This window comes from Pseudomyrmex gracilis, unplaced genomic scaffold (genome assembly GCF_002006095.1).
Source record: "Pseudomyrmex gracilis isolate BER0280 unplaced genomic scaffold, ASM200609v1 scaffold_62, whole genome shotgun sequence".
NCBI lineage: Eukaryota > Metazoa > Arthropoda > Insecta > Hymenoptera > Formicidae > Pseudomyrmex > Pseudomyrmex gracilis.
In genome coordinates, this window is record NW_018020646.1 from 115,968 (window position 1) to 143,610 (window position 27,643).

The window sequence follows — 27,643 nt, forward strand, 5'->3', positions numbered from 1 at the left end:
AGATTGCCAGTTCAGCGAAATACCAACGGAGGGCGCAGCTGTGTTGTGGAAAAAAAACGACACTAGCACGTCCACTCGAGCGAGCTGTAGAACTATTCTGAAGCGCGGCAACGTTCAACATGTACACGTCACGTCTTGTCTGTTACAGTCAATTAGCAACAGACATCCCGGACTCGGCCAATCTAAGTAAACTTCGTGCGAAGGTTTAAGAGCATCAGTTTGATTGTATCAAATAGATTATATAGGATTTCAATGAAACTGATTCGATTTCCGCACGCGAACGCTGTTCTGAACATAAGTAAGTGGCTGTAGGAAACGACAATATATTAGACTTTTGTCACAAGAATACGGAAGGCGCGAGAATGGAAGAGTTGCGCGACTACACATTGCGTGCGAAAATGTATATAGTCCCCGTGTACGTACATATCTCTATAAAATCACGCGCCCAGAGATTACACACGTACGTGCCCATGTACACACATGTGCGCAAACACACATCGAGTATATCACAAAAACACTTTCCTAAAATAAAATTCAATTGTCAGTATTTAAATATAAATTTCTTCGCAGTCAACATTTGGACCCACTTCGCCGACATATGCAATTTCGTGTTTCAGGATTTCGTCGATCCGATCGAGCCGGGTAAAATACCAAGTTCTGACATTGTCACGTCGCGTCGAGGAAGATTTCCCTGTTCGTCAGTGCGGCTATATATACGCCCCGCTCGCCCCGTTTAGAAATATGCAGAACAAGATAAGCATAAACGGGCGAGACGCGAAATGCCGACGCGCAACACGTGCGGCACGAGGGAAAAATAGTGTCCGCTCGCGATCTGCGATTTTATAAAAGTTTTCTCTCTCTCTGCACGCGTCACGCGGATCTTGTCGTGCGCTCCGGAGGCGCGGAGCGCAATGTTCAATTACTCGTACTATTATGTGAAAACCATCATAGAGAATGGAAAGCCGCGGAAAACGTATAAGTACGCAAAGGGGTAAGCATTAACAATCTCACATTCAATCTCTATGTAATATTTTACAAATACAAATTGCTTGCGAAACAAGATCGAGGTCCGAAACGAACAGTCACATGCGAGATAAACGCGAACGTTTCTCTTGTCACGTGCTTGTTTCAAGATTTGTTATAATTTTCCTATAATTTGTCAAATTTTATAAGATTTTTTTTTAAGATTTATTGTGTATTTTCTTTTGTAATTTATACTTTTTTTTTGCTCTTCTCTCTCTCTCTTTCTCGAGTAAAAGATTGACGCTATTTTTCAGTACGTAAAATCATTTTTTATTTCAAATTTCAATACATTCTTCCAACGTGTATTATTTTTTTCACATAATTTATTTCTTATGTATTATTTTTTTAAGAGAATATTGCTGTGTGTCTACATTTTGTTACAAAAAAAAAAAAAAACGTCCCAAGCAAAATACGATGTTTGTTAAGATATCCGGCACAAGCGACACAAGATGCATGGTCGACGTTAGGTCACTATAATCTTCTCACACGTTCACTAAGAGGCGGACTATCCGGTTCCGGCGATGTGCACCATCCTGCTAATACCGTTTTCAAGGTTCTTTATATATATTATGTCATTCAGTACATATCGCTATCATTACTGCCGTATTATGCGCTGTGTGTGTTTTGTGTGCGCGCGAATGTTATCGCTGCTCTGTGCAATTCTTTCTCATGCACGCAATAATTACGCAATATCTCTAAAAACCAAACACATGTAACTGTTTGTTTTTCACTTTGTGCAAAATATACGACTCTGCAGATTTATTAATTCTCTTGAAACAACGCGGTGTATATTTTGCACAACGTGATTGTGCGGCATGTGTATATAAATATATATATATATATAATTGCTGCGAAACCAAGAGATTGCAACATCTCGCGATTTTTGTCGGTCGCGATTTCGCGAGCACAAAAATTTTGTTTTAATTTTTTTTACGAGTGAAAGAGATTTTTCTCGAGGACCTTCGGACGTACGCGTGACTCTCGTGTGATTTTTTTTTGTTTTTCGTCTCCCTTTGATACTGCGAATGTATTTTCGTTCGCTAAATAACGATCAATACGCGAGACACGGCCGCATTATTGCATGGCACATCAGATTATCTGAGAGATAATCTCATTGCGCGTCTTTGAAAAACGACTCTGTTTCGTCATTATTTAGAACATCCCTGGCGCGCATCGTTAAAATTCACTTTTGAGAAACATCAAAACGGACTTTGTCGCGCACGCGTGACTGAGCTTAAATAATGTGTAACTCGTTTGATATATTTTTAGGCCCCGCACGGGATGTCTCTCGGCGAGATGTGTGTTTGCGCGCATATAAACTTCAATCTCTCTCTCTCTAACTTTTCTGTGAAATTTAATTTCGCGCGGCTTCTCGCGAAAAGATTTACTTTTCATTTTGTTTTCTCTCTGAAATATAAAAAAAAACAATATTTTATAATTAAATATATGAAAAAATATTAATACAGGGGAAATATTAACAATAACAACGTTCTTGGCGGTCGGCCAAGCGCAGATGCAGATGCGCTCTAAAATAATCAGTGTTTTGACGATGATACGAGAAAAGTTATTGTCGCAAAACTAATATTATGCGTCATTTTGACACTTATGACACACATACATTTTGACGTTTGTATCTTGGCCCACATGTTCAATTGAATTACCGTGCGTTTATTCGGTTTTTAAATCTTATCTCTCTTTTAAATCTTATCTCTCTCTTGATATACGTTTTATTATTTTCGTAAAAATTTTTATAGCAGCTGCTCACGCGCGAAGATCTCGGCTCTCTTCTCATCGGTTGCTTTGTCACGAAAAATCTACAGTCACAAGTTTTATTATATTTGAAGTGTGAGTAAAAAGAGCCTTTCTTATCTCAATCGTTTATATTTCATCACAAACTTATAATACTTGTCTTTCGTGCTTTCCCGCGGATCGCAATACGCGCGTTTGTATGAATCATATTATCTACGTAATTTGTTGCCGGTAGAAAAACTTTATCACGCCGTATATCTTGATTCACGGGCTCAATTAGTCTTTTTATTTGCAGTTCCGGCGAACGACATCGTCCTGCGGTCTTTCCGACCTTGGGTCGCTCTAGTTGCACGCAAAACGTTGCACGAATAAAAAGCGCATTTCTATTGAAATACGTGGCGCGACAAATGTGAAACCCATTTGCGATCGATTGCAAGGTCGCCGCGCGGTCCAGCCGGCACATTCGTTTAGCCAACCGCCGTGTGTGTGCGTCACGAGAGACGGCTGGAAGCGACGGAAAAGTATCATATAGGTGAGGCATGGGTGGGTGAAGTCGGTGGGCTCTCTCGTGTATTCCTCTCTCAGCAGACCTGGATCGCCGAAGTAACGGTTTTACGTTCACACGAGCGAGAGTCGTGAGATCCGTGCTCGTCGAAGAGGGTGTGCAAAAGTTCGCTCCGCGCTCCGTGTTTTTCGCACACATCGTCGACCGGATGGTGAACGGAGCGACGCGAGATACCTGACGTGAAATATCCATCGGAAAAAAAAAACAGAAGACGTGATCACGATGAGCTATTACGGAGGTTATGGTTACGGCGACGACGGCGGCGGCGCGGAAGATTTGTTCGTTAAGGCGGCGGTCGAGGTCAAACGATTTCTACCGTCGCTCTTCAACATCAAAGTGGTACGCATGTCTCATATCGAGGACGGGTAGTCGATAAAGCTCACAAGCTCTCGCTGTATCGCCGCGTTAATTGACGCATATTTTAATTTTTCGTTGCGCACTGCCGGTGCGATTGGCCGACCTGCGACGTTCTCACGCGCGAAGCTTCGAATTTCATTTCGCAGTTGTTTGTTCGAGCTGTTGTTGAGATTTAAATACAATTGTTCGCAATTAACACTTATTGCTGTAATAAATACTTGATTGTGTAATTATTCTCTAGATACGCGAATGAGATTAAAAAAAAAACAAAAAAAAACGTATATTTTTTTAACTGGAAGCTCGGTATTTTAACTGGAAGCGCACCGTTTTTTCCTTTGTTTCTTTGTTCCTCCGTTTCATCACTTCCAAGTACGAGTTTTTTCCGCTTTATTTGCGCTTAATGCACACACTTCTGTGAGATCGCGTGACGCAGCTTTGTGCGAGATGAATTGAAGAAGAGTCATGTGAAACCAATTAATTCCGTAACACAACATGCTCCACTTTGTTTTTTAACTCACACTAAAAATTATTTAGCGATTGTGTGACGTTGTTGCGAGTTTCGAAGCTACACGAGAGAGAGACGTGCATCTCTTTATGCATGCGCGTAGCGTTTCGATGACGTTAACATGTAATGACAGTAACAATGACGCTATTGCATTGAGAAATGTGTATGATTAACGCAATATCACGCGCTGGTTGCGCGACACGTGCTCATTAGAATTAATAGAATTAAGGTTAACGCGCGTCATATCGCGAGTATGACGGATATTCAAATGCCATCTTTTCATTTCACGTGTGCTGAGCGCACAAAACCAGTTTGGTGTGACACTTAAATATCTAAATGATAATAAAACGTTTCTAAAACTTCAATGCGGAATTCAGATGAGATTGTTCCCGCAACGCGGATATTTCGATGCGCGAAACACGATAAAATTTAAATAACTACTTTTTTGTTCATCTTTTGCGTCTCGTTGTGCACAAAATTCTTGTTGAAGATTTCGAAGAAATCATTCAAGAAACATATCGAACTCTGGAACTCTCTTTTCTCTCTCTTTTGGAACTCGACCGATTTAGCTATTAAAAACTAATTAAAAATATATTCGGAATTAAGTATTTAATTAATTCTTCTTTACATTTTTACATGTTGAATCGCATTTCCTTCACTCGTTAAGTGACCAATCACAAGCATCTGAGATTAGCTTGATTTGTCTTAATGTGTGTTTAATATACACACATTGTTGTTCAACACACAAGGATATAAAAGACACCACCGGGCTTTGTACACGTGATACTTGTTGTAAAGTTTCAAACGTGAAACACAGTTAGCTCGTCTCAATTGTGAGTAGAATACGTCGTCGCGAAATGGTGAGATCGCGCGAAACAGACGTTGTTTCAGTTTTTATTATTATTTTTTTTTTTTATATACGTAATCTCTTTGTCTCGGACGAGGTGACTTCCGGTTTACATCTCGCGCAACAGAATTTCAATAAAGCTTCGAATTCAACGAAATGACAACTTACTAAAAGTAGTGCGTTATACAAAACCCGAAATGTGTTTCGCAACTTCGCGCGTATTTAAATTAAACAAAAACCACCCGACTTCGTTATTTCGTCGAGAGATGTAAAACGGATGGATCCCTTGGATGTCGTGTTCAACAATCTCTATTTTTGGGGTCCCTCACACGCGCAAGACATCGGCCTGTCCTCGCTCTCTGGCCATTAAATGTGGAATAAAGATAGAACGATGATGCTTTCATTCTCAAGGAGGAAATTGATTGATTCCAGGTATTTGTGTGTCTTATCTATCGTGTGGGAAATACGTCCTCTTTATTAATAGCTTAAAGAGAATTGAAAGCATCGTCCCTTCTGGTGAAAAAAACGCGACAAGATAGACAACGACGCAAGAACAACTTTTTTGATGATGTCTCACGCTTTGTTCTCTTTGTTGGAATGGAAAGCTCGTTCCAAAAAAAAAAAAAGCGTCTATTCCTCGTTTATCCATTTATGACTTCGTTGCACGTGCGTGCGGTATTATTCGCATCCTCTTATCAAAACTTAACGCAACTGCAATATAAATTGCGGTTTGTTGTCGTCCGGTGTACACTTTATCTTCATCGCCACGCGATTGTCAGAGACGATAACTGTATCAAAACTTTAAGAGCAGGGCCTCGCGCGTTCGCGAACAGTTTCGCTTTTCGTTTTGTTGTGTGAATACACGAGTTTTTCTTTTTTTTTTTTTTTTTTTTCCAAAGAAATTCTAGAATACCTAACGATTTTTCACGCACGCGACCGCAATTTTCCTCCTCGCTCGCGTCAAATTAAATTAAATTAATGAACTCGTGGTGTCGTTTTAATTAAATCATTCAAGATGCATCCACGGCGCGACAACTACGCAAATTGTCGCTACTCTAATTACATGCAGGAAGGTCTTGCAGTTCTGAAGATCGGTTCGAGTTTTGCGTCCGCTAGAATGACGGGCGGAAGCGGAAACAACAACAATATCGTTTACTCCACCAAATTCGCATCCGCGAATTCGAACGCGAACGCGAGTAACGAGTCGAACGAGCGTCCGTCTCAGAAGAAAATCTTGTACGAGGAAAACGCCGTGCGAACGACGAAAAATTACATCGGGAAGCCGTGCTACAACGTAGGCACATCCTTCGGATGACGATCGCGCGCGCGTGTTCTTCAAAGACAAATCGAATTAAAATAACTTATTATTAGACGGTACCCGCACGAATCGAGAAAAAATCGTATCTCGAAATTTGAACGCAAAATCGAATGTTCGCAGTTGGGGGAGAAAGGATCCGGCTTCAGACGAGGAGAAGTCCAGGACTTCAACACGCTCAGACGCGAATGCCTGGCCACGGGACGGCTCTTCGAGGATCTCGAGTTCCCGGCCGACGATTCGTCGTTGTACTTCTCCCGCCGACCGGACAGATACATAGAATGGAAGCGACCGATGGTCAGATTCTATTTCTTCAGTTCTCGATCAGTGATTTTGTTTTTGATCGCGACTATCGTTGAAGATAATTTGCAGTAATGTTGCGAGATGATTCAATGCGATTACTCGACGTATGTGTCCCGGCAGGAAATCGCGGACAACCCCCAGCTCTTCGTCGAGGGTTTCTCGAGGTTCGACGTTCAACAGGGAGAACTGGGAGACTGCTGGTTGCTGGCCGCCGTGGCGAATTTGACGATGCATCAGAATCTATTCTTCCAAGTGGTACCGGAAGATCAGAGCTTCGAGGAGAACTACGCTGGAATTTTTCACTTCAGGTTCGTCGGAATTTATTAGTCACCGAACACATCAATGTGTTTCTTAGTTAAGTTAGTCATCGATCTTAAATGTCACGCGAAATCAACATCTCGTCCGAATTCTGACAATGTTCGCGAATTTATATTTATTTAAAAAGAACGTTTTACTTTAAGTCACAAGTCGTCTGAGCAATCAGACGTAACTATACAGCAAACGTTGGAAGGAACTTATAAATGTACAACATCGTGTACATCAGATTCTGGCAGTATGGCAGATGGGTCGACGTGGTGATCGACGATCGATTGCCCACGTGTCGCGGGGAACTGGTGTACCTGCACTCGGCCGAGAACAACGAATTCTGGAGCGCCCTTCTTGAAAAAGCGTACGCGAAACTTCACGGTTCGTACGAGGCGCTGAAGGGCGGCACAACCTGCGAGGCCATGGAAGATTTCACCGGCGGCGTAACGGAAATGTATCAAATGGACCAAACGCCGCCGAACTTGTTCAACATACTGTTGAAAGCCTACGAGAGAAGCTCTTTATTGGGTTGCTCGATCGAGGTAAACGAGTAATTCGCGCATTCCTGTTCAAAACTTGGCTCTTTCTTCGGAATTACGTGTTTTGAGCGCTCGAGCTATTCGAGAACTTTTACGTGTAAAACGTTTTCAGCCTGATCCGAACATATTAGAGGCCGAGACACCTCAGGGTTTGATACGCGGTCACGCGTACAGCATCACCCGTGTGAAACACGTGGAAATTCAAACGCCAAATCAGCACGGTACCATTCCACTCTTGAGGCTTAGAAATCCTTGGGGAAACGAAGCGGAATGGAACGGGCCTTGGAGCGATCAGTGAGTTTACTTTGTTTGTTTACCGAACGTTTAACCGCTGATGCGATTTCGTCGTTCTGTTTGTTTGCAGATCACCTGAATGGAGATTTATTCCCGATCACGAGAAGGAAGAGCTCGGTCTGACTTTCGATATGGACGGCGAGTTCTGGATGTCATTCCACGATTTCACGCGCCACTTCACCCAGCTCGAGATATGTAACTTAAATCCCGACTCCCTAACGTCGAGCGATATCAGCGCCGGGAAGAAGCACTGGGAAATGAGCGTGTTCGAGGGAGAATGGGTGCGCGGAGTTACTGCGGGCGGTTGTAGAAATTACTTAGGTGAAAATATGACATCGAATTCGAATAGATATCAAATTTTTTTTTGGAGTAAACAAAATCGAATTGAAATATTAAAAACAAAACATCTCTCGTGCAGAAACCTTCTGGCACAATCCCCAGTATCGCATCACGCTAGAATATCCGGACGATGACGACGACAAGTGCACCGTAATCGTCGCTCTGATGCAGAAAAACAGAAGAGCGCAAAAGAGAATGGGAGCCGATTGTCTTACTATCGGGTTTGCGATATATCACGTGTGTATCACGTAAAAAACTCGTCGTGACTTACAAAAATATCGACTTGCACAAATTTTTTAACTCATATAAAAAGTGCAACAAAAAGCTCTTGTTAATAAGCGAATTTTCAACCGACAGTTGCAGCATCCCGATAGATTACCAAAACCGCTAGACGTTAACTTCTTCAGATACAACGCGTCCGTCGGCCGTTCGCCGGCGTTTATAAACTTACGGGAGGTCACCTGTCGTTTCAAATTACCACCGGGTGTGTATTGCATAGTTCCAAGTACTTTCGATCCGAACGAGGAAGGAGAATTCTTGCTGAGAATCTTCTCTGAAAACAAAAACAACATGGAGTAAGTTTTCGTAGCACGCGAGTAGCGACTTATCTCGTGTAGTCTTGATCAACGTTTTCCGGTTTGTTTACAGAGAAAACGACGACCAAGTTGGTATTGGCGAGGTCGATGATAGGGTAAGAAGTATATTAAGAATATTCAAATGCGAAAACAATCACTACGCGATAATACTGTGATGGTAGTTCAATCCTAAGCAGAGAATATACACATATTTTTTAACATTACAATAACAATTTAAAATCGCTAGAATCACTTTGAGTTGCGGGAAACGTGTTTGTCTTGCAAAACAAATTAAAATATCATATAATCGAGCAAAATTTACATCAGAAAACCAAATTGCTGCAAATTACATTAATCTGTTTAGGATGATGTCAAAAGGCGAGAAATATTTTTTTTTTTTCCTACACAACGCACAATAATCTAGTAATTTACAAACGTTCACAGCTTGAGCGTAATCATGGATTGGGTGACTGCTAATAATTGGTTTTATACTAATCACACAAATGATATAATTGGCATTGCAGTGTGCACTTAACTCTCTCTCGTGCTTAAAAATGTAGTAATGCTTGTGAAACAGGTTTCTGTTTGAGATGCGTGATTGTGAAATACTGAACATTACTTAAACCTCACTCACACGTTGGTAACTAATTTGTCTGTTACTAATATATGTCACGTATGCATGTTTCTGTCGCTTGGCTTTTAGGTAATTAATCCCGCAGACAAAAAAGAAGAACAAGATGAAGATAACGTAAGTATATTTGTGTATGTGTGTGTGTGTGTGTGTGCTTACACACACCTTTGTCGATTGGTCACGTCTATTTTTGGGAATGTAACACACACACGTAGAATAAATTATTATCCACTAATGTAGAATAATAATTGTGCTGTTGAATATCGGTGATGGTATATAAAAAACTCAGTTTGGTTTTTTACTTGCATGACAAAAACAAAATTTGTTTATTTTTGTGTGATTTCTCACTTTGACATTATAATTCTGACCTAATCTGCAGCGACGAATTAAGAGACTTGAAAAATAAAAAAAAACGTGAATTATGTAAAAGAATATAATGAAAGATGTTTTTCCTTTTTTTTTTTTAATAAAAAGATATTTACTTATACGTATGTTATTTTTAGGTTCGCGACGAGCCAGAACCAGATAACAACACAGAGAAAGTCCGAGAATTCTTCAAAAAACTTGCTGGCGATGATTTAGAGGTAGACTGGATGGAACTTAAAGATATTTTAGATTTTGCCATGAGAAAAGGTATATAAATAGATAGTAGTTTTTTTTTTCCAATTTACCAAGTTTTATAAAGCTTTGCTTCGTAGTACGTTTTTGTGATGTGTTCTGCTTAAATACTCACTCTTTCTGACACTCTTTTTGCATCATATAAAAATCACGCTTATACTATTAATCGCTGTAGTATTTTTATCACAGATAATAGTTAATATACATTTATTGTCTGTCTTGTCACTATATTATTTTTTAACTCTTACGATAGCTGTGCAATTTGTTGCTCTTTATGTTTACCTCGTTAAAAATGTTTTATTTGCTCAGCACGCATCTTGACAATTCTATCAGTGTGTCGCACGCTTATCTCTCATGTTGTGTGTGATTCATATAAAATTCATATAAAATTACAAAGTACATAATTACATTTGGGATTCTTAAATAAATAATTCTATAGAAATTTATAGAACATTCAAGGATCAAATATATATGTTCCAGCCATATAATGAAATTAAAATTCTTTTCTTAATCGAATTAATCAGAAACTTTTTAATCAGTTGATAACATGTGTATATAATCCACTTGTTTTACTATATAAATAAAATAAACATTGTACACATATGTATGTATAATACACGTACACGCAAATTTAAGAAGAACTATTTACTTATCTGACAATTGTCGGAAGAGTTGTTCACACAAAGTGAACACAAATGCAAATTGGAGAAAGAGAGAGGAGAGTTTAAGCTTTACTTTATTTTAAATCAATGTCTGCTGCGCTTTGCGGATTCTTAAAGCCCAAGTGTATTTGTGTAAAAAACGCGATGATAACATGTAGCTGTATGTTACGGGTAGAACTACCGCAGTTGGCGCATAGCGAGGCTCCCGTTGAAGAAAATGGTTCGTTTGTCAACACTATCATCTCATTGCTGTGTGGCATTGTATGTAGTAATGAACAGTACAATAAACCCGTAGGTAAGACAACTACTCTACTGCAGAGTTGTTTTATCATTTGTCATTCTCACAACTGATCTTGTTCACTTATCTGTCTCTGTATTGTCGTTGTGTTAATACGTGAAAATACAGCATTTGTCGTTACTTGTGCAATGTAAGCGAAGTGACGTTAGCAAGAGAGTTAAAAAAAAGTTTAATGCTTTCTAATAAAGAACAAATCTAATCAAATGTCTACTCTGCTCTGATCTTATTAAAAACATGCTTTCTCGATTAACAGGTTGGTGAGATATTAACAAGATCGCTTAGATTTGTCACACTACTCGTTTAAAATCTATATATCACGTTTCGCACAGTTATTAGGCTGTCGCTTCCAAGTTTATGTGATAAAACAGTATCTGAAAAAATTGTCAAGTAAAAAGTTTTTTGAGGCGACAATCTCGTAACAAGATGATATATACGAAGAAAGAATGAACAGTAAGTAATAATTAATTTTACATTTTTCTTTTAAATTGCAGAAACGCACGACAGAGGATTCAGTAAAGATATATGTCGCAGTATGGTTGCTATGTTGGATACGGATCACTCTGGCAAACTTGGTTTTGAGGAATTCAAAAATCTGTGGAACGACATCAGAAAATGGAGGGTAACTGTCGCATCCTTCCAACCGCAATTTCTTGAACAATTTTGTGTAAATTTGTGTTTTTATATAAAGATATGTACATGTGACTGAAATTAAAATGTTTCAGGCCGTTTTCAAACTGTACGATAAAGATGAATCGGGATACCTAAGCGCATTCGAATTAAGACAGGCCTTAAATAGCGCCGGGTATCGCTTAAATAATCACATTTTGAATATTTTGGTTCACCGTTACGGCACCAAAGACGGCAAGATTACTTTCGACGATTATATAATGTGCGCTGTCAGGCTTAAAACAATGTTCGGTAAGTAAAAATTTTACTTGGATATACGTATTATAGTTTTTTATTGCAACATTAACGCGTAACAATGTGTTGAAAATATCCACTACTCTAATGTTGCAGATATCTTCAGAGAGAGAGATCCGGATCAAACCAACACAGCTACTTTTACCATGGAAGAATGGATGGAAAAGACACTCTATTCATAATTAAAAAAAAAAAAAAGAAGTTTATATTTTATCATATTATACAACGATACTCCGATTTTATTTATATATTTAAAATTGTTTCTGATGATATTAATAACGGCAGTTGTAATTGCGATCAAGAGAATTTATTTTTTAAAGACATAGAGACGAGAGAGAGAGAAAGTGTTCCTGGAATGTAACTGCCTTAAAAAACGATATATTGTGAGATCTGTTACTCTCTTATCTTCAAATTGATATTTTATAATAAGCATAGAAATGTACATGTGTTTATATAAAGATCTAAAATATACATATATTTATAAAAGAGTTATAAGAGTTTTACATAAAATATTTTACTTTAATATCTCATTAACATTTATGTAACGTGTCACACAGGACTTCTATAAATTTCGAAATAAAACATTTTTATCTACCAAAGTGACAGAAATATTGTCAAATGGTGAGATTGAAAAAAACCTCTCGTTATTTTTCGATATTTCAGCTCGACTCGTCATCTCGACAGAGTCGAAAATCGCGAGTGAAAAAAACAAGAAAACTTGCTCGTTTGAAGAAGAAGCGAGAAGGAGAATGATCGAATAGAGCTTTGGATGGGCGAATGATGGCGTTACGAGAGTTCAGTCCTATCAGTGTTCAGTGTTGCAAACTTTGGCCGGCTAGCACGAGGTGGTGGGAGCCATGTGGGAGCCACTGGGAACACGCATACAAGCGAGAATCGCCCCGTCCCGTGTGCGTGACGTCACATTCGGCACGTCGGCTTGTTGAAGAGTGCAGACGTATTATGTTCCATCTCCTTTCCACTTCAAGCCGGCTCGACAAGATGAAAGACGAGGCATGTTCACGTTACGTTGCGCCCTTGTTTCTTAGGACACAACGTGAAACACTTTTTCGAGATTAAAAATCTTGGAAACAGTGCATGATATTATTGATAATGATAAAACATCTTAATATGAATTATATATTTGTATTAATTATTAATATGAGTGAACGTGCGGTAAAAGTTTTTTTTTTTATCATTATCAATAATATCATGCACCGTTTCCAAGATTATTAATCTCGGAAAAGCGTTTCGCGTTGTTATACGCAACAAGGGCGCAACTTAACGTGAACATGCTCCTCGTCTTTCACCTTGGCTGCGGTCCGTTTTATGCTTAAGCGCACATTTATCTATAGTATACGTGACATATACTACAGATAAATGCGCGATTAAGCATGAAACGGACCGCAGCCCTTGTCGAGCCGGCTTGAAGTGGAAAAGAGACGAAACATAACACACAGTCTGCACTCTTCCACGACCCGACGTGCCGAGCACGCCACGCATAGATGCCAGATCGGAGACTCAGTAAGCATGCAACAGCAAGTGGAGGGGATACGCACACAGGCGACAGCCGTGTCCGTGTGCGTATCCCCTCCACTTGCTGTTGCATGCTTACTGAGTCTCCGATCTGGCATCTATGCGTGGCGTGCTCCCAGTGGCTCCCTCATCTCGATGCTCTCGGTGCTAGCCAGCCAGAGTTTGCAACACTGGTTCAGTCCTAAGTCCTACCAGAGATGCCAGTTCTGATACGCTTGGAAGCATGCAGCAGCAAGTGGAGGGGATGCGCACAACATCAGCAAGCATTTACTCGCTGCTTTGTGCACATCCCTTCCACCGTTATAGCATGCTGCGAACGTCTCAAAACTGGCATCTCTGCGTCTTACCAGTGGCTTCGCGGTGTTACACACATACACGCACACGCATCACGCACACACGTTTCCACAGGAGGAAGTTATTTCGGAATTTATTCCAATTTCCTACAGAGCTTCAACAACATCAGAGAATTCGAGAAAAGTCGGCTGAGAACTTGCGTAGAATCGTGCTTTGATTGTGTTCTCTCTTAGTAAATCGTAGTATCATACACACAATGGCATCGAAAGATTTTAATGTTACTTTTATCAACAACATACAATTAGGTTTGGAAGTTAAGCCTACGCAAGAGGTATGTATAAAGTATTTTTAAAAATTTATGCAAATTACAGGCATATCCTTTTTTTGAATGTTATACGCAAAGAAAATAAATATCGTGTTCTGATAAGATTATCAGGATTAATCTAGCAAGCAATATATGTATATTTTTACGTGTATATATATTTCGATGAGATATCACATGGGAAAAATTATAGTGAAATTTTGTACAAAACAGTTTGATCATTGGAACGCAAAAGTAACAAAATTACAGCGACAAACATGTTAAAACATCATCACGAGATCCGTTGAAACATTTGTGCATAAAAAACATTGCTGTGCAATTTTTTTGTGTTTATTATACAGTTACATTCAGCGCTATCTCGAAAACATCTGTTTAATTCGATTGTGTTTGTTCATTTCTTTCACGAAAAACACAAACTTCCACAGGTCGAGGAAAAATGAAAAAGATGAACGCAAAATTATTATATTTACGCGAACACATCTCAACAGTTATCTAATTTTACTTTTACAATTCTTTTGGATTAACTTAAAAAAAAAAAACATTTGAGAAATAAATTCCTGTGTAGCTTGAATTATCTGATTCTTAACATTTGTGTTAACAAAGAAGTTGTTGACTGTATTTAATTTGTCATGCGAGTGAAGACCGCACAGTTTCAACCAAAGACAACACTTTTATTTTCAGCAAACTTTTGAGAGACTACGTATTTGTCAATCGTTGGTAAATGAAACATGGGAATATATTGATCCCACACCGAGCATTTATGAATTGTTTGTGCAATTCAACAAACAATTTTTCTGGAATGTTTTGGAATCTGTAGAAGTCAAATGGAGCAAAAGAATGACGAGGTAAACATGTCTCTTACACAATTGAAATATAAAATTTATCATTTATATATTATTCTCATTATATTTTTCTGTGTAACACGTAATCTTTTAGTTCTGCCGGAGTCTGCAGCTTTCATTCACGTAACAAGCAGTGTATAATATCGTTAAGTGAACCATTATTAAAATTAAGGCCGAGAAAAGATCTCGTGGAGACTTTACTGGTGAACATTTTTATGCGTGTAAAACAATAAATTGCAAATGAGACAATTTTTATAAAAATGTTGAAATGTGCTTTTTTTTATTGCAGCACGAGATGATTCACGCGTATTTGTTCTTAACAAATAACGATCGAGACAGAGATGGTCATGGACCAAATTTCTGCGAGCACATGAACAGGATAAACAAACTGGCAGGGACAAAAATTAGCGTGAGTTTTTAATTTTATTTTATTTTTCACCATTTAAAACATAAAGATATTAAGCATGACAACGTGTGGTTATTTCTTCTTTTTAACTCGGTTAAAATTAATAAAATTTTTAAGACAACAAGCTTCTGTCAGTAGTATTTATTTACAATATTATTTTATTCGTGTAACAATATTTTATTGTGTTAAAAAAAAACACAGATTTATCACGATTTCCATGAGGAAGTAAAGCTATATCAACAACATTGGTGGAAATGTGACGGACCCTGCCACCGTAGGCCACCATTTTTCGGAATGGTTCGGCGAGCTATGAATCGTCCACCTGGTCCGTCGGACTGTTGGTGGTTTAAACATCAAAGTAGTTGTAGTGGCAAATTCATAAAAGTGAGAGAGCCGGAGAACTTTAAATCACGCTCGAAACAAAGTTCTGGAAAGTCAAATCTCAAATCAAAAAGTGAAAAACCCATTAGCGATTGGTTTTCAACGACGTCTAGTTCGTCGAGTGGTGCAAGCAGACTTGCTTCTTCCGAAGTCCTCACTGAAAAAGATTCCAAACTCGCACGACCTGGCATTAGTCGAGATAACGACACAAATTCTAACGAAAAATATACTTCACACACGTCGAAGAAGATCGGCAACTCGAGTAACAACGTGCACGGGTGGGGCACCGGTGGACCAAACAACAAATCTGAAAAAAATAATATCGTTTTAACTAAGAACGTCTTTTCCTGTTCGGGCGTTTTGGGCGGCAGCAACAGCGGACGAAGTAATCTCTTGGCCAAATTTTTATCCACAGGAGACTGCAGAAGTCAATCGACTGACAGAGAATCACTGTCGGATACGCCATCGACCTCACGACAGACGTCTGCTGGTATTTCGCTCTCGAATCCAAGTCAGTCAGGAAACAACTCCATACCTTGTCCTATATGCAACGTACCTATGACCATAAAAAATTTATATACGCATATAGATTCGTGCTTGATAAATGATAATAACGACAATATCGAATTGATCGACGAGATCAACAACAATATCAACAACAACAACAACGAACTGATATTACCTATGCCCGCGGCACCCTCATCGTCACAAAGCGAGGATGTGTCGCATAATAAACGCGTTAAATTGGAAGATGATAACATTTCAACCAGATACGTCAATTGTCCCGTTTGTAACAACACATTTCCAGCCGACGACATTAATGAACATCTTGACGAATGTCTGTTGCATACCGAGACTGTTCACAAAGAGCCGATTGCGTCAACTTCGAGCGCATCGAACGACAGTGTAATTAATATCAACAGTTCCTGTAGTTCCGACGTGGACGACTCTGCGATTACGAGTCCGGTAGCGCAACCGTGCGACACCAATGAAACGGAGAAGAACCAAATATGTTTAGTTTGCAACGCACAGATCCCGCTTGAGACGTCGTTAAACGAGCATCTTGAGGAATGTATCGGTGATCTCTTTCGCGATGATAAAATGGACCCTAAGGAGGACGAGAAGGATGATAACACCATTGTCATAGAAGATAACCCCACGGAGAGTAAATATCCTTGTCCCGTGTGCATGCAGATGATATCAGAAAATTTGATGAATCAGCATCTAGATACGTGCCTTAAAAACGAAGAAATAATCTTATAAGAAGAAAGAAAGCAACGATATAAATAATATATTTTGCAAAAATAAGGATATAATTTCTACCTTATCAATGAGTATTATCGTTTTAACTCTCGAAATTTTGCATTGTGATTTTTTTGTTTTTGTTTTGTTTTGTTTTGTTTTCTTTTTTAACAAAAAAGTAATTTGTGTGCACTTATATATGGAAAAGCCAAAAATTGAAAACGTGATTATACTGGGAATAAAAAAATATAATGTAAAACACTTTTGTACACTTAACATATTGTAGAGAAATAAAGCAAACTGAAGTTCAAAAAAAAAAAAAAACAAACAAATCTGACCTCAATGATACCTATCCAAGACTACATCCTATAAGAACAAAGTAAATATTATTACAAGATGTATTATTTTTAGACTTGCCAAGTAAAAAGTAATTTATATATGCAATGTATTATTATCAAACCTTTTCGTGTGTGTGGGTGTGTTTTATGTAATGCTGATCAATTTTAAAGTAAGTTTCCCCTTTCACGTATCTCGAGAAAATAATCCATAAAGATCGCGCGTGGTTTTGCCGAATGGGAGTAAGATTTCACGTATGCGCACTCTCCATTTTGGTGGGCCTATGTATATATACGTAAAAAAGAGGATTCATGATCGTTACTAACCAGTAGCCACTAGTAGTGTGTTTACCGTGCCAATATCATTCAACATTTGGCATCACGTGGCTGTCGGATACGTGCTGGAGTGTCCGCAATGTTAATGTTAATATTGCAATGTCATTTCAAACAATACGCGAACTGAAACTGCAAGTAAGGCCGCTCCGGTCGATTCGAAAAATAAACGTTTGAAACACTTGTGCTGCGCTCAACATCCATCAGCTGTGCGCGCTCCCAAGACCGACAAATCGCGCTTTCTTTTCGGAGCGGTGGCATCAACCCACCATGGCATTGTCTTCGTGGTATTTGTTCTTTATTTTGCCGACGGTTGTGTTCATCGGTTTGCTTCGCAAATGCCGCGAACGCACCTGGGGACGATGCAAGAGCACGACTAACCTGCAAGGTCAGGTATTTCTTGTTACGGGAGCCAATTCGGGTATCGGCAAGGAAACGGTGAAGGAGTTGGCCAAACGAAAAGCCACAGTTATAATGGCCTGCAGAGACATGCAAAACGCTAAAAACGCCATGGCCAACATACGCAATACAATACACACCGGCGAACTGGTAATCACTCTGTTAAATTGGATCTTCTCTAGTTTTTATATAAATAAACTATTTAATTTCAAAAATCTAGCTTGATGCGTTATACTTTTCTTTTACATTCAATGTAGCTCAGATCTATCTAGATAAATATTGCTTTTTACACAATTGTCCAATTACAGATTCCAATGAAGTTGGATCTTGCATCGTTCTCATCGATACGAGAATTCGCCGATGAGGTGCTAAAATCTTTCCCCAAAATCGATGTATTGATCAACAATGCTGGCGTGTATGCACCCCTCAAGGATTGCGCAATGACAAAAGATGGTTTCGAGATCCATTTTGGAGTGAATCACCTGGGCCACTTTTTACTTACTAATCTACTTCTGGACCGTTTGAAAGAGAGTGCTCCCAGCAGGTGAGTGTGACATCGAAATAAAATGAGCAATGAAAAGTGACGATAGGTTGATGTATTAACATTCTCTTACAGGGTGGTAGTGGTCACATCCAAGCTTTTGGAATCCGGAGTGATAGATTTTTCGAACCTCAATGGCGAGAAAGGATTGCCAGTGAAGAGCAGAATGAATCCCGGCTATTGTAATTCAAAACTTGCGAATGCATACTTTGCTATGGAACTTGCCAAGCGAACACAGAATACTGGCGTTAACGTTTACATGGTGTGTCCCGGATTTACCTATACCGGTTTGTTCAGAAATGTGAAGAGAAGTTGGTTCCACTACATCATTTTCTCACCCATTGCTCTCATGTTTCTACGTACTGCAAATCAGGTAAATTGTCACGTGTTGTGTATCACACAATTATCTTAAAACAATATTTAATAAAAAAAATTTATTTGTTTACATTATTCAAGTTCTCTAATTGCAAATATATGTTTCACACAGGGCGCGCAGACAGTGTTGCACTGCGCGACAGAATCGTCTTTGTCTGAAGAAAGCGGACATCTGTATCGTGACTGCAAACTCTACGTTTCGAAAAAAAATCTGGATCCCGAGACGGCGCTTCGTCTGTGGGACATAAGTGCAAAATTGACTGGCTTGAGAGAGACGGTGAAGTAAGGCGACACGCGCATTAATCTGTGTTTTATTTTCGTGTTGTGTCAAGTAACGTACGTAATTCATTTCTCTTGTTCCAAATGTGACTAGCATTTAATTTTGTATATATTAAACACACGTGGGATAGAGACAGTAAGAGAGGAATAAATATATATAATGTGCCACATCTTTAAGTTCGCGCTTACATTAAATAGTAGTACAGAGAAATCGTAGCGAAAAGAGACCTTTTTTATATACATATATATATATATTTTAACATAAGACTAGTGTACATACATATATATTATATATATATATATATCATATATATATATATATATATATTTTTATATATTTTGTTCTTTCTTTTCTATGCACGCTGACCGTTACATACACACGTGAGTATGTGCGTTGCGGCAATTTAATGTCCTTATATAGTAATTCTAAAAAAAAAAAAAAGGCCCCTTTACTTGGTGGCGGTCGTTACTTTGAATTTTGTGTACAACAGATCGTCGAGATTGCGCGATCTTGTTGTAGAATACGTAAATTCTTACAAATCAAACATGCGTGCCATGTTATACGTTTTAAAAAAAGTTTATGTAAAGAGAGATCAAATTTAAAAACCAAAAATACTCTCTTAGGAACAAACGCACGTCGTCGGTTCTCGAACACTTGTCCACACGTACAAACAAAAATCTTACCTTGTTCAGTAGGAAAATGCGTCAAGTGTCATATCCGTCGTTGTGCAAACAAAACATAGTTATTTTATTTAGCGGATTTATTGATATATTTGTCATTGTATAAATAAATAAAATATATATTTTAGGTGTAGACAATTACGAGTCTTTATTCTGTGTTCCTTTTCATATACATATATATATTATAATTCCGTTTGCTATAACTTCTTACATAAATGTATTGTCACAAAAAAGGCGAGTCATCACAACAAGGCGGAATTCGTTCTCATCAATATCTGCTGCTGTTTTAATTTCAAGAGAGAGAGAGAGAGAGAGAGAAACAAAGATGCGTATCGATCTCCTATTGATTTGTCATATATACATACTATACATAGTAAAAAAAAAAAATAGAACATTTTATTTTGCAATATTTATTTTAATATTCTATTTTGTACGACACGATATATACTCGATTAAATCATCGCGCGTTGTATTATATATGCGTGTTTTATCTTACCGCAGAATGAATTAATTAAAGTTTCTCGTACAATCCGTCAACGTTGGGACGATCGAGCGTGCATATTCCGCAGCTGAACTCCAACACGTGATTAGGAAAGAAAAGTAAAACTTGCTCCTTCGTCCAGTGCATGTACAGAAAAATATTCGGTAGAAAGATGTCGATTGCTCCTGTGCTCGTTTTGATCCTGCGTTTCACGACGACTAGTTACGTATTTGATAATTGCACGTTTTTAAAAAAAAAAAAAAAAAAGTAACGTAATTCCATAAATTCGTAATTTATTTCAAAAACCATTTCTTCGCGCGTCTTTGAGGTGGACTTTACGAATTACGAAATTACTCTTTTTTTTACTCCACTTTTTTATTTACAGTTATCTTTTCCCTACTTACTTCTTGGTTCCTAGCGTATGGAACACATGATCCGATTGCAAGTGTACGTGCGACGTAGCGTTGTACAGAGTTCCTTTATTATCCTTGCCGGCTGTAATTTGTATGGTTCCCGACTCGTCGGTTAAGTTGAGATTAATGCCGTGCAAACTGTTGCCCGCCGTTAACGCGAGTCTCGGCTTCTCATCGTAACATTGCCCGAGCAATATTACTTCCTTGTTCTCAGCGAAAGCATAGAACGTGTTGTAAGCCGATTTTATAGTATCCGGCGTTATGACACACGTGCCTGGGGATGTGCAAAAATAAAATAGAATTTTTATAGCAAATTATAAAAGAAAACAATCGTATACGCAACGTTTATACATTACTTACTGGAAAACACTCGGAATAAATCTATTTCTGTATATTTGTGAATTCTCGTTCGCGTGAGAAAGGCGTCAACGTAACGCGAGTCAAATTCAACGGCAACTTTGTCCCCGTTAAGTTGCAATTCGCACCGTTCCGAGTCTTTCGGAAAAACTGCGGTTACCTCGACTTCGTCGGACTTCCTCGCGGTGCTGCTGTTTCCGCCGATCAAATCGTACGAAGCGTACAATTTCCAGACCAGCTTGGACAAAGTGTCCGGCAACTGTTGTTTTTTTTTTTTTGCATCAGACAAATGTTTGTGCGTATGTAAATTGTTGCATAAAAATGGTAAGTCTGTGTGCGAGAAAAAACAATTTCACGAAATCTCTTTAACTTACATTTTCGTACCGCGCGAGAATTTTGTATCTGCGCAAAGTCGACAGTTCCCTCGACGCTTCGTAACAGGAGTTCGTGTAAGGAACGAACTTCTTCCCGGCTGATTCCTTTCTGCATTCGCCGTAAGGCCAATTTGCCGTCTTGCTCTCCTCGAGCTGTTCACTGCTGATTTCGCCTAACAAATCCATCGACACGGAGGATCCGGCGCATTTGCCTCTCACGGTATCGGACGGTCCCCAGATGATATTCAACTTGACCTGGGACTCGTCGCTCGGCTCGTTACTCAAGAACTCCCACTGCCACGGCGAGTGTCTGTCGATCTCTACGCAAAACTAAATCGATCGAATCACTTTCGGTAATGTTCGATAATATTTGAGGTGGATAGAAAAAAATCATTGAATTTACCTTGAAAACGCTTTCGCCGGGCACGCTCTTGCTCGCTTTGATTTTAATGACGTCCGACAACCAGTCAGTGCCTTCGTGCAACGCAGCCATGTTCCACTGACAGAGACTCTGGGAGGATTCTAGATCGTAATGCGTCAAGGACAAAATGTGGAGGTTCTCGTTTTTTGAATACGCCAATTTCGTCTGAAATGTAAAACAAAAAGACGATAATTTTTCATTCGATACATGTGCGAACGCACAGCCAAGCTCACCTGCGAAGATGTTGATTTGAGTGCTTCAATGTAAGCGGCTACTCCGCAACTGCCTTTTGGCGGCAAATAGTTGAAGTAATCCCAAAAATGCAGCCCAGCTAAAGCAAATCTTACACTCGGCCATGTTCTACGCAATTCACAGTAAAAATAATTTGTATATATATGTGCAATTTATAACATATATAAAAAAAATAATAAAAATACATGCAAAAGTAAATAAATATACATAGATAATGTGCAGACAAATGTAAATTACATATGATATGTATCAAATTACTGATAATTGCTACGATGAGAAGACCAGATGTCGTTGATCAATGTTCCGTGCGACAACGTGTTCTCACAATCGAATATCTTCACCCGTAGACGGCCGCCTATTTCGGCAAGTTGAGCGTCAAGAATATTCACGGTCTATGCGCGAAAAAAGGAATGTTGTACAAAAATAAGGAATCATAAAAAAAAAAAAATAACGATTTAAGTGTTTATAAACAACAAACAAAATAATTCGTGCGATATTCACTTGGGGATGAGATAAGGGCGACTTTGTAACTATGTGCGATGCGGAGCACGAACGACAGACTCGCTCCAATTTCGATTTCACATCGGCGCCTCTGATACTCGTGAGCGTTCTGGTATGGGCCGTAATTCCTGTCTTGATGTATTCTGCAATGTGCGGTTTTTTAAAGATGTAAATAAAAATCGTAGGATATTCACACGAAATTTTTCAAGCACTCTTATAGAGATCTAAAAAAAAAAACAAAAAAAAAGAAACTACAACTTGTATAATTTTTATTGATAATAAAACAGAGTTGTGTACGTGACACCTCCGAGAGTATCGTATGAAATGTACGGCCGTTCCTCGAGTCCAAGTGTGATGTTGATAGGAAGATAAACGTGTAGAGACTGAACCCTCTCGGCGCTGTGCCACAAATCAACCAACGGATTATAATTCTCTATCCTCTCGATGCCGTGACTAGACGTGCTGAAAAAAAAAAAAAAAACAGACATCGAGCGCACAAATAATTCTGTTGCTTCAGAGAAATGAAGGATTTTTAATTATTACAAAAATGTGTAAGTAAAACTTATATTTACAAAAACAAAAAGAAAATTCTCTCACCGTAAAATAACGTGATTATTACGTCCGGGAAAATTGCGGGTGAAATTTCCTCTCATTGAGAACAAAGATATTCCCGTCGTCGCGAGCCTCACGTTGGTACCGAGATCCGTCGCTTGCAACGATTCTATCGTCAACGGTACGTTTATACGTTGCTGATTAATGTGAAATTCCATGTTGTAATATATGTGGTACAAGTTGTCGGACAAGGAAGACAAATCTGAAAAAACGCGATGCATGCGTTTGACTGACGTCAAACAACGACAAGAATAACGCAAATGTGTACAAGCATCGTTCATTGTTCAAACTCACATTTTAATCCCTCGATTATAGTTGTCTCGTTCCAATGAACGCACAGCACTGTCTTTTCCTGAATACGCGCGATCACCTCCAAATGCACAGGGTTCTTTCTTCGTTCGTCCACCTTGAATTCCTTCAAGATGTCTTTTATATTCGTCGGATTTTCGATGGAAATCGTCGCCAACGAGTGAAAGATACCCTCCGCTTTGATGTACAACTAATCGTCGAATCGAAAGAAATTCGACGGTAATCGAAAGTTGTTGCAATGATTCGTGTAACCAATGAGAACATTTTTTTTGTTCTCGTCTTAAGAAATAAACAACTTACAGACACGTGATTAGTGTGCATCCCGTTGCCGTAATTGTTCAAAGTTATGTAAATTACTTCGGGAATATTTGTCGAGGGATTAGCCACGATGATGCCGTGCAGCATCGCGCCGAATTTTCTCACGGAGTCCTGATAATCGATCAGATAGTTACCGGTGACGATGCGTTCGCTGTTTCGCGGTTTTCGAAGCAAGCGACTAAATTGCGCCGCAATTCTGCCTCTGCAAATATCACAACCTAATAATCACAACCGCCGCGAAGAAATTGTTGAAACTGTTATATTGTTGCTAATAATCATTTCCCGTTTAATCGAGAAATTGACATATTTACATGCTTCTGTAACAAGGGTACGTAGTGCGTTCCACGGACTTCAACATGGTGTAAAAGTAATTGTACAAGTGCTGACTGGGCTCGCTTTTCATGTACCAGTACAGAGATATCAGTCGCTTGGGGGTTGGACTGGAAAGCACGAGCAGAGTCAACGCGGCTACTCTCATTTCCAGATGCTCGGTTTGATTGACCAAGATCGGCCAATACACGGGATAGATCTGCAACGAGTACTTGTTCCAATGAGATACCGATACTCGCGCGTGATATTCAGTCAATCGCAAGAGAATTGTTTTTTATTAATGAAGAAAAATAACTCACAACGTCGGGTCTCAACGGTGCTGTGGGAATAGAAGCCCAGGCCGCGAGTACTCGGAAATGTCGCGACTCCGCATCGTTACTGCTGCTGGCTATGGGCTCCAGGAATTCAACAACCCGGCCCAATTGTATGTTCGTCAAACCTCCCAGCCAGATCATCTTCTGTTCGTACTGAGTGCTCTCTGTAAATAAACACATAGGATTGAACAGTGTTTTTCTGTCCGACAAATGAAAAAAATGAACAATTAAATCGTTGCGTGTACAAACACACACACACACACACACACCTGTGAATTTGTCCAGATACAAACGTACGTAATCGTCCAGCATCTCGTACGGGCAATACGCCAAACAGGTTTTGTATATCAATGTTCCGTACGCGAGAATCGCTGTGTTTTGCACTTCCCTGGAGATCTTGCTCGACAGAGTGAGGAGCGGATAAAGATCCACGAGCAGTTGCGCGTTCGGTTCTCTTATGTGAAACGGTAGCCGCGTAAGGAGCTGAATCGCGGTCATGTCGGACACTCTTTTACTCTGAATAAGTTCCAGTATAAAAAGCGCGGATTCCTTACTCCCAACCTGCGGCAGCGCTTCGAAGAACATATTCCTGTATAGCAATTATATTAAAAAAAAAAATAAAGTAAAAAATACATAACGACGTTATTACGTTACTGATTTTTTTTTTTTTACATTGAAAGAAATAAAAGGAAACAAAATTAAGATATACCGGATCGTTTCCTCTTTGTAACTAGTGCCCGAGATTTTGTTGTAAGTTTTTTCGAGATCAACGCGATCCAACATCCCCATATAATAGAGAAGCACGGATATCGTTGTATTGTGCAAGTTATGAATCTCGGTGTCCAATCCGGGATTTTCGAGCCTGTGACTCAAACGATCCAACAAACCACTTATCTGTAAATTTTTGATCGATGATGACTTAACATTCAACTGTTAAGAGAAATAAAAAAAAAAAAAAAAAATTACGGAGAGAAAAAACTTACGGATTTAAAGACAAAGGTTTTGTCCGGAGGGCTTCTACCTTGGGTGAGATCCGCGTCTGGCAGCTCGTGATGAAGAACTGTGTTTCGCAAATTGTTTACGAGTATTTTGCTCGTTATATCCTTGACGGAAGACAAGTCAATAGTTTGTCTATTCGGGATAAAGCAAAAGTGTGACTAACGAAGTGACCACGTATCGGGTCAAAAATTGTACGTGCCAGCGCGACAATAAATAATTGATTATTAAAATTCAATTCAATTATTTTTTGTTTTTTGTAGCGACAATAATTTGTTTTTAAAATAATCGTCAAATTTAACATCCATGTCGAACGTACTGAACAAAGTGGTAATGCGCCTCTCCCATGCCTTGAAAGGGTTGTACGTAGATACCTCCGGATGCGTTAACCGAAATAATATCGTGGATGGATCCATCGGTTTTCAATCTATACACTCTCTCGCTACTTTTCAGAATGGGATTCTGAAGTACAAACACACACGAAGCGTTAGTTTCAATGATAAAAAAAAAAAAAACACTTGGGGTGTAAAATAGTGACTCGAGAGATAAGTTGCGATTAGCTGAAGCTCGAGTCACATATTTTAGCGCCCTTATCTTGTCAGCAGTAACAACGTACTTGATACTCGTCAGAACATTGAACTTGCGGAACATTTGACCAATTGCGACACAGATGCCCGGTACACAAACGAGGATCTAGCGACTTTCTTATCAAACGCCGATCCTCCCCTTCGGAATTCACGACGTAATCAATATCGCACTTGCCGTAATGATTTATCTACGAATTATTGTTTTCTTGTGACGAATTGTACAATTTGTTTGTAGTAATATTATTTAGACATCGTATTTTTTTTTTTTTTTTTTTTAATATAACTTATTCAAGTTTACCTCGGTGGACTGAAAAGCGACTTCCTTTTCTAAATTGATTAGATCTAATTGCAAAATACCAGCAATGCTCCGTTTTATGTTTGTCACCCACTTAGGCTCGGCTTCGATACTGAAGTTCTCGACGAGTCCTTTGTTGTACGATAATCGAAAGGGTTTCAAAAGTTCTAGGCCGTCATCGTAGACATCGATGGGTTTCACGATTTCGTTTACATCTCCGTTTCGCAAACTCGTTTTCAACGATTGCAACTGATAAAAATTTCGCGCGTCAAAAAGTAATAAAATAATCACGAAAACAAAAAATAATATTTTATTTTTACATCAAAACAGAAACAAATTAAACTAGAGAGTAATATTTATGTAGAAAAAAAAAAAAAGAAAAACAAGTTTCCAAAATACCTGCAGTGTGACATAATTGTCCTCCGCCTGAATCACGAGTTTTCCGTCAAGGGTCCACGAAGACGCTGCACTGGAGGGCACCAACACGCCAGTGCTTGACACAACGTTGTAAAAGTACACGTATTCCTTTCCAGATTTAAATAAACTTTGCGCGACATTTTCGGTGCTTAAAAAAAATAAAACTACAAACAACGTTCTTCCTATTCCTCGCGCTAATTCGGACATAAAACTAGTATCTGCGAAAGAAAGTTCTCTTAACCATTTGAGTTTTTTAACAAGTTTATGTTGGAAATAACAGAAGAAAAAAAAATCATTTCTCTTCTCAAGTATTTCCTTTTTAAATAAAAAAAAAAAAACTATTTCAGCAATATGTACGTGTGACTTATATACCTGTGAGCATTATGATGTGTAATCGCGTAGCTCGATGAAAGCGAACTGAGTTGAAACAAGTCAAAGAATTGACCCTTACCACTTTTTATCTTTCACTGTGACCTATGTGAATACACGTGCGCTATGTGTACATATACAAACACACACGTATACACACGGAGGAGATATACACACGGAGTTACACTCTAACGTATTATCTTCAATCATACGGATCGCACATATATTACATTTTATCGCTGACCGTTTTTTTCTTACAATACAAGGAAAGTAATATAAGACACATAAATGTACACATCTTAAACTGCGTGCGCAGATGAAAAATTGAAGCAGGATGAATCACACATCCAAGTATAAAAAATCAATTCGATTACGCACAATACGAACTAGCGTATTGGTTAGTTGGTTTACAACGTAAACAAAATGTCAGTGTAACTAAAAAATTTATAAGAGTTGAAAAGAGAACAGAGAGTCCCCGGAAAACCAG

General features: G+C 38.9%; 4 protein-coding genes and 1 long non-coding RNA gene across 13 annotated transcripts; 3 read left to right on the top strand and 2 right to left on the bottom strand.

The window, feature by feature from the left end:
• The first annotated feature begins 125 nt into the window (after nucleotides 1-125).
• On the top strand, nucleotides 126-12,335 carry LOC109854261 (calpain-B-like). Of its 7 annotated transcripts, none has more exons than XM_020427154.1 (16): nucleotides 126-298; nucleotides 618-991; nucleotides 1,374-1,576; nucleotides 6,485-6,658; nucleotides 6,785-6,972; nucleotides 7,209-7,512; nucleotides 7,622-7,803; nucleotides 7,874-8,124; nucleotides 8,222-8,379; nucleotides 8,500-8,717; nucleotides 8,791-8,833; nucleotides 9,852-9,981; nucleotides 10,804-10,923; nucleotides 11,418-11,545; nucleotides 11,649-11,844; nucleotides 11,944-12,335. In XM_020427154.1, exons 2-16 carry the CDS (start codon nucleotides 955-957, stop codon nucleotides 12,027-12,029), a joined length of 2,418 nt encoding a protein of 805 aa, XP_020282743.1. In that variant the 5' UTR covers nucleotides 126-298; nucleotides 618-954; the 3' UTR covers nucleotides 12,030-12,335. The 7 variants fall into 7 exon arrangements, with proteins under 7 accessions (XP_020282743.1, XP_020282744.1, XP_020282746.1 ...); XM_020427155.1 differs by having other exon boundaries at nucleotides 127-298; nucleotides 1,450-1,576; XM_020427157.1 differs by lacking the exons at nucleotides 126-298; nucleotides 618-991 and adding exons at nucleotides 2,781-2,868; nucleotides 3,068-3,676 and having other exon boundaries at nucleotides 1,495-1,576.
• A 1,220-nt stretch (nucleotides 12,336-13,555) lies between these two features.
• On the top strand, nucleotides 13,556-16,942 carry LOC109854254 (sprT-like domain-containing protein Spartan). The gene is made up of 5 exons (XM_020427145.1): nucleotides 13,556-14,005; nucleotides 14,678-14,841; nucleotides 14,933-15,041; nucleotides 15,128-15,247; nucleotides 15,446-16,942. Exons 1-5 carry the CDS (start codon nucleotides 13,931-13,933, stop codon nucleotides 16,886-16,888), a joined length of 1,911 nt encoding a protein of 636 aa, XP_020282734.1. The 5' UTR covers nucleotides 13,556-13,930; the 3' UTR covers nucleotides 16,889-16,942.
• LOC109854256 lies at nucleotides 16,772-17,633 on the bottom strand. 2 transcript variants are annotated; one of them, XR_002250201.1, is made up of 5 exons: nucleotides 17,555-17,633; nucleotides 17,328-17,484; nucleotides 17,206-17,233; nucleotides 16,949-17,099; nucleotides 16,772-16,861 (listed from the first exon to the last, which is right to left on the bottom strand). It is a non-coding gene; the product is annotated as an uncharacterized LOC109854256 (long non-coding RNA). The 2 variants fall into 2 exon arrangements; XR_002250200.1 differs by lacking the exon at nucleotides 17,555-17,633 and having other exon boundaries at nucleotides 17,328-17,523.
• Nucleotides 17,531-19,942, top strand: LOC109854255 (retinol dehydrogenase 12-like). Its single transcript, XM_020427147.1, has 4 exons — nucleotides 17,531-18,084; nucleotides 18,243-18,478; nucleotides 18,551-18,848; nucleotides 18,963-19,942. Exons 1-4 carry the CDS (start codon nucleotides 17,806-17,808, stop codon nucleotides 19,134-19,136), a joined length of 987 nt encoding a protein of 328 aa, XP_020282736.1. The 5' UTR covers nucleotides 17,531-17,805; the 3' UTR covers nucleotides 19,137-19,942.
• LOC109854253 lies at nucleotides 19,939-27,266 on the bottom strand. Of its 2 annotated transcripts, XM_020427144.1 has the most exons (23): nucleotides 27,160-27,266; nucleotides 26,770-27,005; nucleotides 26,374-26,619; nucleotides 26,105-26,263; nucleotides 25,808-25,950; nucleotides 25,476-25,623; nucleotides 25,202-25,386; nucleotides 24,762-25,081; nucleotides 24,478-24,656; nucleotides 24,160-24,377; nucleotides 23,831-24,050; nucleotides 23,516-23,720; nucleotides 23,207-23,423; nucleotides 22,914-23,071; nucleotides 22,610-22,752; nucleotides 22,367-22,500; nucleotides 22,090-22,216; nucleotides 21,839-22,021; nucleotides 21,436-21,765; nucleotides 21,065-21,320; nucleotides 20,696-20,978; nucleotides 20,307-20,493; nucleotides 19,939-20,174 (listed from the first exon to the last, which is right to left on the bottom strand). In XM_020427144.1, the coding sequence occupies exons 1-22, from the start codon at nucleotides 27,167-27,169 to the stop codon at nucleotides 20,322-20,324; spliced, it is 4,272 nt and encodes a 1,423-aa protein (XP_020282733.1). In that variant the 5' UTR covers nucleotides 27,170-27,266; the 3' UTR covers nucleotides 19,939-20,174; nucleotides 20,307-20,321. The 2 variants fall into 2 exon arrangements, with proteins under 2 accessions (XP_020282733.1, XP_020282732.1); XM_020427143.1 differs by lacking the exon at nucleotides 19,939-20,174 and having other exon boundaries at nucleotides 20,205-20,493.
• Nucleotides 27,267-27,643: the final 377 nt, after the last annotated feature.

Bases quoted from the DNA above. Each gene is read 5' to 3' on its own strand.
- LOC109854255 (XM_020427147.1), top strand. From the start codon at position 17,806: ATGGCATTGTCTTCGTGGTATTTGTTCTTTATTTTGCCGACGGTTGTG. The intron at 18,085-18,242 runs GTAATCACTCTG...GTCCAATTACAG, and splicing joins CAATACACACCGGCGAACTG to ATTCCAATGAAGTTGGATCT. The intron at 18,479-18,550 runs GTGAGTGTGACA...ATTCTCTTACAG, and splicing joins AAAGAGAGTGCTCCCAGCAG to GGTGGTAGTGGTCACATCCA.
- LOC109854253 (XM_020427144.1), bottom strand. The intron at 25,951-26,104 runs GTACGTTGTTAC...TTTGTACTTCAG, and splicing joins AATGTTCTGACGAGTATCAA to AATCCCATTCTGAAAAGTAG. The intron at 25,624-25,807 runs GTACGTTCGACA...TATCCCGAATAG, and splicing joins GCGCATTACCACTTTGTTCA to ACAAACTATTGACTTGTCTT.
- LOC109854254 (XM_020427145.1), top strand. From the start codon at position 13,931: ATGGCATCGAAAGATTTTAATGTTACTTTTATCAACAACATACAATTA. The intron at 14,842-14,932 runs GTAAACATGTCT...GTAATCTTTTAG, and splicing joins TGGAGCAAAAGAATGACGAG to TTCTGCCGGAGTCTGCAGCT. The intron at 15,042-15,127 runs GTGAACATTTTT...TTTTTATTGCAG, and splicing joins ATCTCGTGGAGACTTTACTG to CACGAGATGATTCACGCGTA.
- LOC109854261 (XM_020427153.1), top strand. From the start codon at position 6,062: ATGCATCCACGGCGCGACAACTACGCAAATTGTCGCTACTCTAATTAC. The intron at 7,804-7,873 runs GTGAGTTTACTT...GTTTGTTTGCAG, and splicing joins AACGGGCCTTGGAGCGATCA to ATCACCTGAATGGAGATTTA. The intron at 8,125-8,221 runs GTGAAAATATGA...TCTCTCGTGCAG, and splicing joins CGGTTGTAGAAATTACTTAG to AAACCTTCTGGCACAATCCC.